The sequence below is a fragment of the Theropithecus gelada genome, chromosome 15 (assembly GCF_003255815.1).
Source record: "Theropithecus gelada isolate Dixy chromosome 15, Tgel_1.0, whole genome shotgun sequence".
NCBI lineage: Eukaryota > Metazoa > Chordata > Mammalia > Primates > Cercopithecidae > Theropithecus > Theropithecus gelada.
The window spans coordinates 8,898,415-8,912,151 of NC_037683.1; the positions used below are offsets into that span (position 1 = coordinate 8,898,415).

A 13,737-nucleotide genomic window follows, 5' to 3' on the forward strand; every position below is an offset into this window, starting at 1 on the left:
TTTTTTTTTTAGTTTTCTGCTGTTAAAATTTTCCCTGACTTTTATTTTTTCACCTTTTGTTGTTGGGAAAGCACAATTCTCTGGCTGCATTTTATTCTGCCATCTTGATCCAGAAATCTTGTGGTGAGCTTTAAAAAAATAAAAGAGTGAAGAAAACACAAAACATTCTTGGGCCCCACCCTGGACCTTCTGTTGCAGAGGCTCTGGAATAGGGCCGAGTAATTAATTTTTAAAGCCTTCCTGTGGGTTTTCGAATCAGCCAGGTCTAAATCCACCATCCTTATAAAAGAATGTTTATTTTTTCTTTTACCTTTTAGTTAGGCTACCTGAAAAACAAGTTGAGATTTTCTACCTGAAAACACGTCAGATTTCTCAGAAAGACCCCATAAATCGAAAGTTTTTTTTAAGTGGTTTATTTGCTTGTTTTTTTGTTGTGTTGTTGTGGGTTTTGTTTGATTGTTTTGTTTTGAGACGAAGTCTCGTCTGTCACCTAGGCTGGAGTGCAGTGGCATGATCTCAGCTCACTGCAACCTCCGCCTCCCAGGTTTAAGCGATTCTCCTGTATCACCCTCCCAAGTAGCTGGGACTACAGGTATGTGTCACCATGCCCAGCTAATTTTTGCATTTTTAGTAGAGACAGGGTTTCTCCGTGTTGGCCAGGCTGGTCTTGAACTCACAATCTGCCTACCTTGGCCTCCCAAAGTGCTAGGATTACAGGTGTGAGCCACTATGCCCAAACGAACCGTGTTCGTTTTTTAAATAACGGTAATACAAATGGGCAAAAAGCTTGTCCCAAGAGAACAGCAATGGAAAGTTGACCTTTTTTTGTAGTTCCTGAGATAAATATCCTTAGAAATGAAGTTCACTTCGAGATCTCTTTAGCTTCTAGGTTTATGCTGGTATTTATAGAGTGAATTATTTATTAGTGCTTTTAAGAAGCATTTTGAATGCTATATATGGCAGTATTGTCAAAATGATTCCCATTCATCAGAACTCAATGGTCTTTACCGTATATCACCTACAAGGGATCTAATTTAATCCTGTTTAGGATTTGACTGGTAAAAGAGAACTATAAAGAGTACTGGTTTTACCTGGATCAATAGATTCAGACTCAAGTAAGGCTTCCTTCAACTAGATATAAAACTTACATGATTTTTATGGCTGCTAAGGACTGGAAGGAAGCTACAAAGAAAATGTGGATTTAACATTTTGGAATAATTTTTATATAAGGTGTGAATTTAGAAGTAGTATTTTCAATTTGTAAGTTATAGGTAACAGAAGAAATGATTAATTTTTTATTTTTTTATTTTTTTTGGAGACAGAGTCTCGCTCTGTCGCCCAGGCTGGAGTGCAGGGGCCAGATCTCAGCTCACTGCAAGCTCCACCTCCCGGGTTTACACCATTCTCCTGCCTCAGCCTCCCAAGTAGCTGGGACTATGGGCGCCCGCCACCTTGCCCGGCTAGCTTTTTGTATTTTTTAGTAGAGACGGGGTTTCACTGGGTTAGCCAGGATGGTCTCGATCTCCTGACCTCGTGATCCACCCGTCTCGGCCCCCCAAAATGCTGGGATTACAGGCTTGAGCCACCGCGTCTGGCCAAAATGATTAATATTTAAAAGCATGCAGTAGTGTGGGCACGGTGGCTCATGCCTGTAATTCCAGCACTTTGGGAGGCTGAGGTGAGAGGATTGCTTGAGGCTAGGAGTTTGTGACCAGCCTCAGCAACATGGCAAGACTCGGTCTCTACAGAAAATAAATAATAAAAATGAGCTGGGTGTGGTGGTGTGTACCTATAGTCCTAGCTACTTGGGAGGCTAAGGTGGGAAGATCCCTGGGGCCCAGGAGTTCGAGGCTGCAGTGAGCCATGATCGCGCCGCTGCACTCCAGTCCAGGTGACGGAAAAAGACCCTGTCTCTAAAAAAATTAAAATAAAAAATAACAATGAATTGTAAAATAAACCATGCACTAGAAATACCTCACATGCAGCCACTAGGCTTTTCCAGTACTCTAATCACCCATATGTGCTGTTCTCAATATATTTGGAAAATAACCCATTGATTATGTAGTCATCTGTTTTGCATACACTTCCCTTTCTTTTCTTTTCTTTTTTTTTTGAGATGGAGTCTCACTCTGTCGCCCAGGCTGGAGTGCAGTGGCACAATCTCAGCTCACTGCAACCTCTGCTTCCCGAGTTCAAGCCATTCTCCTGCCCCAGCCTCCCGAATAGCTGGAATTACAGGCACACGCCACCACGCCCAGCTAATTTTTGTATTTTTAGTACAGACGGGATTTCACCATGTTGGTCAGGCTGGTCTCGAACTGCTGACCTTGTGATCTGCTCGCTTTGGCCTCCCAAAGTGCTGGGATTACAGGCGTGAGCCACCGTGCCCGGCCTCCTTTCATTCTTGATCCTTGTGGTGGTGTTTTTACTATATCTACCTTTTAAGGAGTGATTGTGATCATAATCCAACTCAAAGACCTGTACCATGCTTTTGACATAAAATATTTCTCTTTTTTGCATTGCTTTTTCTCCAAGGGAGGTTCTTTAAGGAAATCATTGCTTTTTCACATTCTTTTGGATCTAGAATTATTAAACTCTGCTATATATCTTCAGTATTGGCAGAGAAAGCATGTCATAGTTGATACGTTGACGTGTATGCCAACACGATCTCAGTCTTGAATTAACTGCATTCTTTCATCAGTTGGTCTAATTATAACTTTTAAACTATTATTATATATACATGCCTCCATTTTTTGAATAACTGCAACAGTTGATATTCTACTGGATGTTATCTAGTCCCTCAGAATTTCAAAACAAGAAGGACAATGGAGGTCATGTCGTCCAACCCCTGCTGACGTACACATTAGGAACGGGAAGCAAAGACTGGCTCATTTGCCAAGGTCATGCTGTCCGGGCACATGGTCTCTTGATTTCCAGAGCCATGCCCTTTGTACTAAAGCCGGTGGTCTCTCCCATCATCTAGTAGCATTTGTTACAGATGAAACTACATGTCACTTGGTATGCAAAACACACCATGATCAAAATTGTAAATTCATTATCACATATTTTTCTAGGCACATCTGTAGATTCGGGGGAAGTAGAAGAAATAAAAGTAAAATGTGAAATAATAAAGAGGAATAGCAACAGGGAATTAACAAGGAAGTGAGGACTGAGATGCTGACACATGGCGAGTTCCTACTGTGGATTACTGCTCAGCATGCTCTCGCTATTTCTTGGCCGGGTGCAGTGGCACTTTGGGGGACCGAGGTGGGTGGATCACCTGAGCTCAGGAGTTCGAGACCAGCCTGGCCAATGTGGCGAAACCCCGTCTCTACTAAAAAGCACAGACATTAGCTGGGCATGGTGGTGTATGCCTGCAATCCCAGCTACTCGGGAGGCTGAGGCAGGAGAATCACTTGAAACCGGGAGGCGGAGGTTGCAGTGAGCCAAGATCGTGCCATTGCACTCCAGCCTGGGAAACAAGAGGGAAACTCTGTCTCAAACAAACAAGAAAACATGCTATGGCTATTTCTCTAACTACAGTCACCTGAAGTCAGGACCCAGGAGAAATCAGCCAGTAGAACCAGTGTTAGTGAGGGTTTTTTTTTTTTATGTGATTACCTCTTAGTTTTTGTGTCTATTTGTAAATATAAAGAAAAATATTTAGATTCTTAACTTCGAGATGAGATTAGGAAGGGAAACTAGGATGATTTTGGCCAGTCTGAATGTGTTCAATGTAAACCTGCTAGGCAGGTTAAAAGTTTTTCTAGTTAAATGTCTTAGCATCAATACTCCCAAAATATTGTTTCAACTTCCTTCAAGAAGACTTATTCGGCCGGGCGCGGTGGCTCAAGCCTGTAATCCCAGCACTTTGGGAGGCCGAGACGGGTGGATCACGAGGTCAGGAGATCGAGACCATCCTGGCTAACACGGTGAAACCCCGTCTCTACTAAGAAATACAAAAAACTAGCCGGGCGAGGTGGCGGGCGCCTGTAGTCCCAGCTACTCCGGAGGCTGAGGCCGGAGAATGGCGTGAACCCGGGAGGCGGAGCTTGCAGTGAGCTGAGATCCGGCCACTGCACTCCAGCCTGGGCGACAGAGCGAGACTCCGTCTCAAAAAAAAAAAAAAAAAAAAAAAGAAGACTTATTCACAGGTGGTTTTCATGTGCTCGCTGGTAGAGCAGCCAACACAGCCTTAGAAACATGCCCTTGAACTCTGATTTTTTTTTTTTTTTTTAAACAGAGTTTCACTCTTGTTGCCCAAGCTGGAGTGCAATGGCGCAATCTCGACTCACTAAAACCTCCTCCTCCCGGGTTCAAGCCATTCTTCTGCCTCAGCCTCCTGAGTAGCTGGGATTACAGGCATACACCACCATGCCCAGCTAATTTTTTTTTTTTTTTTTTAGTAGGGACGGGGTTTCTCCATGTTGGTCAGGCCAGTCTCAAACTTCCAACCTCAGGTGATCTGCCTGCCTCGGCCTCCCAAAAGTACTGGGATTACAGGCATGAGCCACCATGTCCGGCCGGTGTTAAATGTTTTAATTTAAACATTTGGACACAGTTCTCCTTGGATTTGAAGCAATAATGCCCCAACTCAGGATGACCACGAGAGAATGGTGGCCTGATAGGAAAAACAGCTCAGTGCTACAAATGAAAGCCACTGAACGGCTGGGCGCAGTGGCTCACACCTGTGATCCCAGCACTTTGGGAGGCCGAGGCATGCAGATCATTTGAGGTTAGGAGTTCAAGACCATCCTGGCTAACATGGTAAAACCCCGTCTCTACTAAAAATACAAAAAAATTAGCCGGTCGTAGTGGCGGGTGCCTGTAGTCCCAGCTACTCAGGAGGCTGAGGCAGGAGAATCACTTGAACCCGGGAGGCGGAGGTTGCAGTGAGCTGAGATCATGCCACTGCACTCCAGCCTGGGCAACAGAATGAGACTCTATCTCAAAAAAAAGAAAGCCACTGCATATTTACACATGGTCTGTCCTCTCCAATTAAATAATTCTGTTCTTACTTGCTCTGCCTTTGAGACAAAAGATGAAAAGCTGTGCACGTTCTTAATAACAGTAGCTTCATCACACATGTTGAAAGATTGAAGGAAATGGATTTCAGCTGTGGACCTTTTTTTTGTTTGTTTTAAACTTGTAACAAAAGCACTAATGTTATCTTTCATTCCTGATTTCTCAATTATCTTTCTATGTAAAGCTGACATGTCTGCATTTTTATTTTAGGAATCTTTCAAAGAAGTACCAACCTAAAAAGAACTCGAAGGAGGAAGAAGAATACAAGTATGTTTACCATTGAAAATTGTCTTGTAATAGACACATGCCATTGGTGTCTACACACAGAAAGGAGAAATACATGTCTATAAAAATAAGTTGCATTTCCCATTCATTTTGTGTCAGTTTTTAAATTGGAGGAGAGAACAATAAAAACATAATTAACTTTTCTTATACGGAGTCACTGGACCTATGCCAGATTGTTTCAATTAAAGTAATTAGGAAAACTTTAGAATGTAATTAAGCAAAAACAGGAAGTATGGAATCTGCATTCCAGAGTCTTGATTTGGTTTGGCACTATCAGGAGTCCCTGTTATGCTAATCATTCACCCAAGAAATATGTCCATTTCAGTCAGTGATTAAGGCATCTTAACACAGACAGCTCAAATACTATATCTCTAATGTATATCTAAATATCCTTTACATTAGTACATGCAGCATGTATATGAATTTTGGATTATATCTTGGCTAAGTATTAAAGCCAAATATTACATTGCGCAGAACGGTTCAGTTTTGCAAAATGAAAAGTGTTTCCATTGTAATTAATTCTGAGCCATTTTGATGAGAAGACTCGATGTGTAATGAATACTCAGGATCCTATGGGAGGTGATGCCAATTAACCTGATTTTAATTAATATTTTCTTGGTGTAAAGCAGAATATGAATGAACGTGGCCTTGTGTGAAACGGAGCGGTGTGTGTTCTGTTCCATAGGTATACGTCATGTAAAGCTTTCATTTCCACCCTGAACGAAATGAATGATTATGCGGGGCAGCATGAAGTTATCTCCGAGAACATGGCATCACAGATCATTGTGGACTTGGCACGCTATGTTCAGGAACTGAAACAGGAGAGGAAATCAGTAAGCAAAACTTTATTCTTTTTCTTCCTAGAGGATGGACCAAATACAGTGGGAATATCCCTAGATGATTAAAATTAAATAAAACCATATAAGACTATGGGTCTTAAACTCACACCTTTGAGAATCATATTAAAGTTATGGACCCCAGCCGGGCGCGGTGGCTCACGCCTGTAATCCCAAGACTTTTGGAGGCTGAGGTTGGTGGATCACAAGGTCAGGAGTTTGAGACCCTGTCTCTATTAAACCCCGTCTCTATTAAAAATACAAAAATTAGCCAGGCGTGGTGGCATGCGGCTGTGATCCCAGCTACTCAGGAAGCTGAGGCAGGAGAAACGCTTGAACCTGGGAGGCGGAGGTTGCAGTGAGCCGAGATTGCGCACCTGCCCTCCAGCCTGGGCAACAGAGCAAGACTCCGTCTCAAACAAAAAAAAAAAAAAAAAAAGTTACGGACCCTGTTCCTAGAAAGTGTTTCTAGGTCTCTACATAAAATGTCAAGGGTCCTTCAGACAGTCTGAAACTCATCTGTGGACCCAGGAATATGCATCCCTTTGAGGAATTTAAATATATTTCAGGGTATCAGACATTTAAAAAACAAGTAAGTAATATAATATGGTGTATGCTCTGTGGAATAAACAGTATTAAAATTAGTGTTTATCACCCAGGCATGGTGGCTCATGCCTGTAATCCCAGCACTTTGGGAGGCCTAGGCAGATGGATCACCTGAGCTTAGGAGTTCGAGAACAGCCTGGCCAGCATGGTGAAACCCCGTCTCTACTAAAAATATAAAAATTAGCTGGGCGTGGTGGCAGGCACCTATAACCCCAGCTACTAGGGAGTCTGAAGCACGAGAATTGCTTGAATCCAGGAGGCGGAGGTTGCAGTGAGCCAAGATCTCACCATTGCACTCCAGCCTGGATGACGAGCAAAACTTGATCTCCAAAAAAAAAAAAAATAGTGCTTATAAGTAGGTCAAAAAACTGGAAAGATGTCCCCAGTTACATCCATTCTGTTCCTCAGCTCATTCATTGCTGTCTAATGAAGCACACCTTATTGTTCCTCTTACCACCATTTTCGTCTTTTCATAAATAGGTTTTGTTGTTAACCAAAGACAAAAATGAATGCTCAAAGTCTATTCTTAGTCATGATTTTGCCTTAAGGGATTTATCTTTAAGCCATGGTCTATATCATTGTATTTTGATTGCATGTGAAGTGCAGAATAATTTGTTACTAGTAATAAAGTAGCCATGTTGGCCAGTGATAAAGATTTTTTTTTTTTTTTTTGAGATGGAGTTTTGCTGTTTTGCCCAGGCTCAAGTGAAGTGGTGCAATCTTGACTCCCTGCAACCTCTGCACCCTGGGTTCAAGCGATTCTCCTCCCTCAGTAGCTGAGATTACAGGTGCCCACCGCCATGCCCAGCTAATTTTTTGTATTTTTCGTAGAGATGGGGTTTCACCGTATTGGTCGAGCTGGTCTCAAACTCCTCAGACCACCATGATCCACCCGCCTTGGCCTCCCAAAGTGCTGGGATTATAGGCATGAGCCACTGCGCCCGGCCACAACAGTTCTTTTAATGCCCTGGGGATGCATGAGCCAACAAGATTGCTATGACTTCTGCTGAAATGGAGGAGACATTAAGTAATAATGACAAAAGTGATTATTTAATTGCAATTATGGTAGTTGCCACAAAGTAAGAGTACAACATGCTATGAGAGTGTACAATGGGATTGCTGACATGCTCATGCTCTGGGGTCAGGAAGAAGCTTCCCAAGGGACTTTGTGGTTAAGGCCTTAACAAGACTTGAGGGATGATTAGGACCTGCGTGGGACAAGCATTCAATAGAGAACAGCCAGGGCCCTTGGGCAGGAGGGCATTTGAAAATGTCTCAATTTAGTTCTTTCTAAACTATAAATGTGTAGCATATGGCCTTGGATAGGTTTAAAAGTTAGGAAGAGATAAATGCCTTAAGATCACCCCATTGGTTTAAAACAACAATATGCCAATAAACTGAGATGAATCTTCATCTGTTGACATTAGCATAATGGTTCTCAACTAGGGACAGTTTTACTCCCTACTCCAGCCACATTTGTCAGTGTTCGGAGACACTTTTGGTTGTCTCAGGGATTGTGGCTAAGGGGTTGCTACTGGTATCTAGAGAGAAGAGGCCAGGGAGGCAGCTAAGCATCCCGCAATACATAGGACAACTTCACAACAAAGAATGACCTGGCCCGAAATGTCTATAGTGCTGAGTGTGAGAAACCCTGCACTGGAGCCCTAAATTAGATGACAACCTCTGCTGGACCATTCATTAAAGATTTCTTTAGTGACAGAAAGGATGCAGTGAAACAGAATACTAAGGTTCAGAATGAAGTACAAATGTCTAATATAGTGATAAAATAAATACCGGAAATCTTAACATGATCATGGACTGCTTCCCTGGACCCTGAACTTCCCTTGACCTTGCAAAGGTTTATATTTTTTTCCTATTTGTTTCTTTTGTCAATGCTTTGTCTCTTTTTTTTTTTTCCCAAGACAGAGTCTCACTGTGTTGCCCAGGCTGGAGTGCAGTAGCACAATCTCACCTAAGTGCAACCTCCACCTTCCAGATTCAAGCGATTCTCCTGCCTCAGCCTCCCAAGTAGCTAGGATTACAGGCACATGCCACTATACCCGGCTAATTTTTTGTATTTTTGGTAGAGACAGGGTTTCATCACGTTGGCCAGGCTGGTCTCGCACTCCTGACCTCAAATGATCCACCCGTCTTGGCCTCCCAAACTGCTGGGATTACAAGCGTGAGCCACCGCGCCCCCTCATATTCCTACGCTGTGTTATGACCAAGTTGTTTTGTATTTTATTTACTCACTGTTAATCATGACTTTTTTTATAGTCTGTCATATCTGTATTTTGGATTTAGTTCCTTTTGTTAATCAAAAATTATAGTAATTTATGGAATAAATTATAGGTGGTACAGATACACATTAAATATCTTGCAATACATAGTGTTCCTTTTATTTTAAGGAGAACTGCAAGCACAGGTTTCTGAGTCAGATGTTCTGTTGGGAGGAGCTGTAAACATGCTCTTTTGAAATATTCTGTAATTAAATTAAAATGACATTTTAGAAAATCGTGAAACCTTTTGAAACATTAGAAAGAATATCAGTAAACAAATGTGTGTATTTGTGCTATTTTATTTTATTTATTGAATTTATTTTGAGACGGAGCCTCGCTCTGTTGCCCGGGCTGAAATGCAGTCACGCGAACTTGGCTCACTGCAGCCTCTGCCTCCCAGGTTCCAGCAATTCTCCTGCCTCAGCCTCCTCAGTATCTGGGATTACAGGCACCCCCAGCCATGCCTGGCTAATTTTTGTGTTTTTAATAGAGATGGAGTTTCACCATGTTGGCCAGGCTGGTCTCGAAATCCTGAGCTCAGGTGATCCGTCTGCCTCGACCTCCCAAAGTGCTGGGATTATAGGTGTGAGCCACCGCACCTGACCTGTTTGTACTATTTTAATATAATGCCTCATGAGCACTTTTTTTCTTTTTCCTTTTTTCTTTCTTTCTTTCTTTTTTTGAGACAGGGTCTCGTTCTGTTGCCCAGGCTGGAGTGCAGTGGTGAGATCATGGCTCACTGCAGCCTCAACCTCCTGGACTTAAGTGATCTTCCTATCTTAGCCTCCCAAGTAGCTGGGACTATAGGCATGTGCCACTATGCTCAGCCAGTTTTGAAAAATTTTGTAGAGACAAGGTCTTGCTATGTTGCCCTGTCTGGTCTCAAACTGCTGGGTTCAGGTGATTCTCTCACCTCAACCTCCCAAAGTGCTGGGATTATAGGCATAAACCCCCATGCCTGGCCTGTTTTTTCTGTTTTCTAACATAATTGTTGCCATTATTTCTAATGAGTAAATAACGAATTAGCATTGTGGTATACTAATCACTGTAATTTTAAAAATTATTCCAATAATATTGGAGGCCGGGCGTCATGGCTCACACCTGTAGTCCCAGCACTTCAGGAGGCCGAGTGTTTAGCCTCGTGCTTGCTATAGATAATAATAGCTAACCTCAATGGGGACTGCTAGTTTTCCAGATTTTACCCAAGATAAGGACCCTGGAGCACAGGAAGGTGAAGTGAGCTGGGCATGTTGCTCTGTCGAGGAGCTGGGTGTCCCCCAGGCTGCCTCCCTCTCAGGGCAGTGCATGTTTGCAGGCATGGTTTTGTTTCCAGTGAGTTTTTTTCAACATACCTTCAAGGATGCTGGAGTAAACAGTATGAACAGCCTCATCTGCAGCTAGCCTTAGAAAAAGAGCTGTTTGGCTGGGTGCGGTGGCTCACGCCTGTAATCCCAGCACTTGGGAGGCTGAGGTACGAGAATCGCTCGAACCTGGGAGGCGGAGGTTGCAGTGAGTTGAGATGGCACCACTACACTCCAGCCTGGGTGACAGAGTGAGACCCTGTCTCAAAAAAAAAAAAAAAAAAAAGGAAAACAAAGAAGAAAAGGAGCTATTTAAGACCTTCTTGTAATAACCAACATTTCTCCTTTAGAGCTTTTACTTTTTTTTGGCTACCCTGACTTAACTTAGTAAACACTAATTTTTGTAAGGATGAGTCTTAAAAGAACAGTGGAATGCTATCATTTTTGTCTTCTGGTGAGGTTAATTATTGGTGGACATAGCATAACAGAGTTAGAACTCAAATCCAGGTCTTCTGAGGCCAGACTCAGTCACCTTCCCACTGTGCTGTGATGAGGGGCTGACAGCATGCTTCAGGTCTGTCTTAAAAGATGGGGAGAGGCCACGGAAGTTCTGTGTTCACAGAGCTGGAGCCCGCTGCTTGGTGGTGGGCAGAGGAGAAGAAAGGACGCAAGCGTTCCAGCCGACAACCTTGCTCAGGATTCCTGGCAGCCCTGCCCTAGGCAGGTTATGAAAACTCTTTGAGCATCCACTTAGGAATCTGTAAGCTGAGGCTGATCATAGCCACCTTAGGGAGTTGTGGGGACGATTGTGAGAAGACAAATATGAATCTCCTAGCACAACGTTCAGGTATCCTGATATATAGATGCTGCATATCCGGTTTCACTTGCTGTAATCATTCTGTTACTCAATACAGAATCTCATTTCCACCCCAGAGCTTCTGGATTAGGGCTTGTTACAGAAAACGGAGCATGTTGGCCAGGCGCGGTGGCTTACACCTGTAATCCCAGCACATTGGGAGGCCGAGGCAGGCAGATCACCTGAGGTCAGGAGTTCAAGACCAGCCTTGCCAACAAGGCGAAACCCCGTCTCTACTAAAAATATAAAAATTAGCCAGGCACAGTGGCGCGTGCCTGTAATCCTAGCTACTCGGGAGGCTGAGGCAGGAGAATCACTTGAACCTGGGAGGCAGAGGTTGCTGTGAGCGGAGATTGTGCCATTGCACTTTAGCCTGGGTGACAGAGCGAGACTCCATCTCAAAAGAGAAAGAAAAGAAAAGAGAAAGAGAGGGAGGGAAGTAGGAAAATGGAGCATGTTTAGGGCCTCCTGTGAGCAGGTGTCATATGGTAGTTGTTCAGTGATTTTAAAATGACATTTCTAAAAATGTGGAATTGGGCCAGGCACAGTGGCTCACTTGAAGTGGTAATCCAAGCACTTTGGGAGTCCGAGGCGGGAGGATCACTTGAGACCAGGAGTTCAAAACCAGCCTGGCCAACATGGTGAAACTCCATCTTTACTAAGAATACAAAAATTAACCGGGTGTGGAAATTAACTGGGTGTGGTGGCATGCACCTGGAATCCTAGCTACTCAGGAGGCTGAGGCAGGAGAATCACTTGAACCTGGGAGGCGGAGGTTGCAGTGAGCCGAGACTGTTCCACTGCACTCTAGCCTGGGCAACTGAGCAAGACTCCATCTCGAAAAATAAATAAATAAATAAAATGTGGAATTGGTTGATGGCCTAGGAAACAAGAAGCTGCTTTTAACATTTTAGACCCAGCTACTATTTTTCATGGCTGACTAGAAATAATGCCTTACTTAAGTACCATCCTTAACCATCAGCATAGTACAGATTGGGCCATTTGATACAGTGGCAGAATCCTGGCTGCCCAAAGGATGATTTAGAATTTACAGGATTACTGCTGGATCTCATTACTGCACATAGAAAGAATGTCCAAGTTCAATGGACAATACTGGTTGAAAATTGCTTTTTACCTAGGTTTTGCTGTGTTTGAATGGATGAACAAGGGTCAGTGTGATGAAAAATGGCTCTCTGTGCAAAGATGATGTTTCTTTCCTTTTTTTTGTATGGATTTCAAAGGAAATAGAAGTAGAGGGGGTTATTGGCATTCTTGCCTTTGTAGCCCTACTGCTGTTTGATCTTTAAGTCTTCAAATCTAACTGTAGGCTGGGCACAGTGGCTCACACCCGTAAATCCCAGCACTTTGGGAGGCCAAGGCAGGTGGATCACCTGAGGTCAGAAGTTTGAGACCACCCTGGCCAACATGGTGAAGCCCCATCTCTACTAAAAATACAAAAATTAGCCGGGCGCGGTGGCATGTGCCTGTATTCCCAGCTACTCTGGAGGCTGAGGCAGGAGAATCGCTTGATCCTGGAAGGCAGAGGTTGCAGTGAGCCGAGATCACGCCACTGCACTCCAGCCTGGGCGAAAGAGTGAGACTCTGTCCCCCCCACAAAAAAAAATTTAAAAAAAGAAAAAATCTAACTGTAAAACAGGATTACTACTTCTATTTAAGTATCTAGGAGAAAAGATGCTTTTTTGCTGCACATATACTATATTTTTGTATCACAATGCAGTTCATTTTAATGTTATAACTATCCATTGTTTGTCCTGATGCACAAATCTGTGGGCTCATTTTGGTGAAAATATGTTGATTTTTTAAAAATGCAGATTCACGGCCAGGCGCGGTGGCTCACGCCTGTAATCCCAGAACTTTGGGAGGCCGAGGCGGGCGGATCACAAGGTCAGGAGTTCAAGACCAGCCTGACCAACATGGTGAAACCCCATCTCTACTAAAAATAGAAAAAAAAAATTAGCTGGGCCTGATGGCACGTGTCTGTCATCCCAGCTACTCGGAAGGCTAAGGCAGGAGAATCGCTTGAACACAGGAGGTGGAGGTTGCAGTGAGCCGAGATCACAGCACTACACTCCAGCCTGGGTGACAGAGCGAGACTCCACCCCGCCCCCCCCAAAAAAAAACAAAGCAAAACAAAAAGCAGATTCACTAAAAAGAGAACCTTTCCCCCCTGCAAGAATTTAGTAGTTTAGGTTCTTCCCTGCCTGACATCTGAGCCTGCATCTGTCTCTTCAGGAAAACATGAGCTGTCCTGGAAGCCCTGGACAAGGAAGCCCTATAGCTTCTTCACCTGGTGGGTTCCACTTAGGGCAATTGCATTTTCAGGGAGATGTTCACCATTTCTGTAGACATAATGGAATCAGTGGCCAGTCCTTTGGGGTGCATATAAAAATAATATTACTAAAACTGAATTAAAGGACAAAATCTCACAAACTCTTATAAATCAAAAATCCTCATTTTTCAAAGTTTTCTTCCTGATATCATTTTCAGATATGTATAATATTTAAGAATATTGTCTGGGCGCAGTGGCT

The 13,737-nt window shown here is 43.4% G+C and overlaps 1 protein-coding gene across 10 annotated transcripts in view; it reads left to right on the plus strand.

Annotated features, from left to right (window-relative positions):
- Positions 1 to 13,737, plus strand: part of FNBP1 (formin binding protein 1) — a 161,705-nt gene that overhangs the window by 64,021 nt on the left and 83,947 nt on the right. For all 10 annotated transcript variants that reach the window (XM_025360746.1, XM_025360747.1, XM_025360750.1 and 7 more), the window contains exons 3-4: positions 5,236 to 5,292; positions 5,996 to 6,143. In XM_025360746.1, coding sequence (XP_025216531.1) covers positions 5,236 to 5,292; positions 5,996 to 6,143 — 205 coding nt within the window. The remainder of the gene's footprint in view (positions 1 to 5,235; positions 5,293 to 5,995; positions 6,144 to 13,737) is intronic.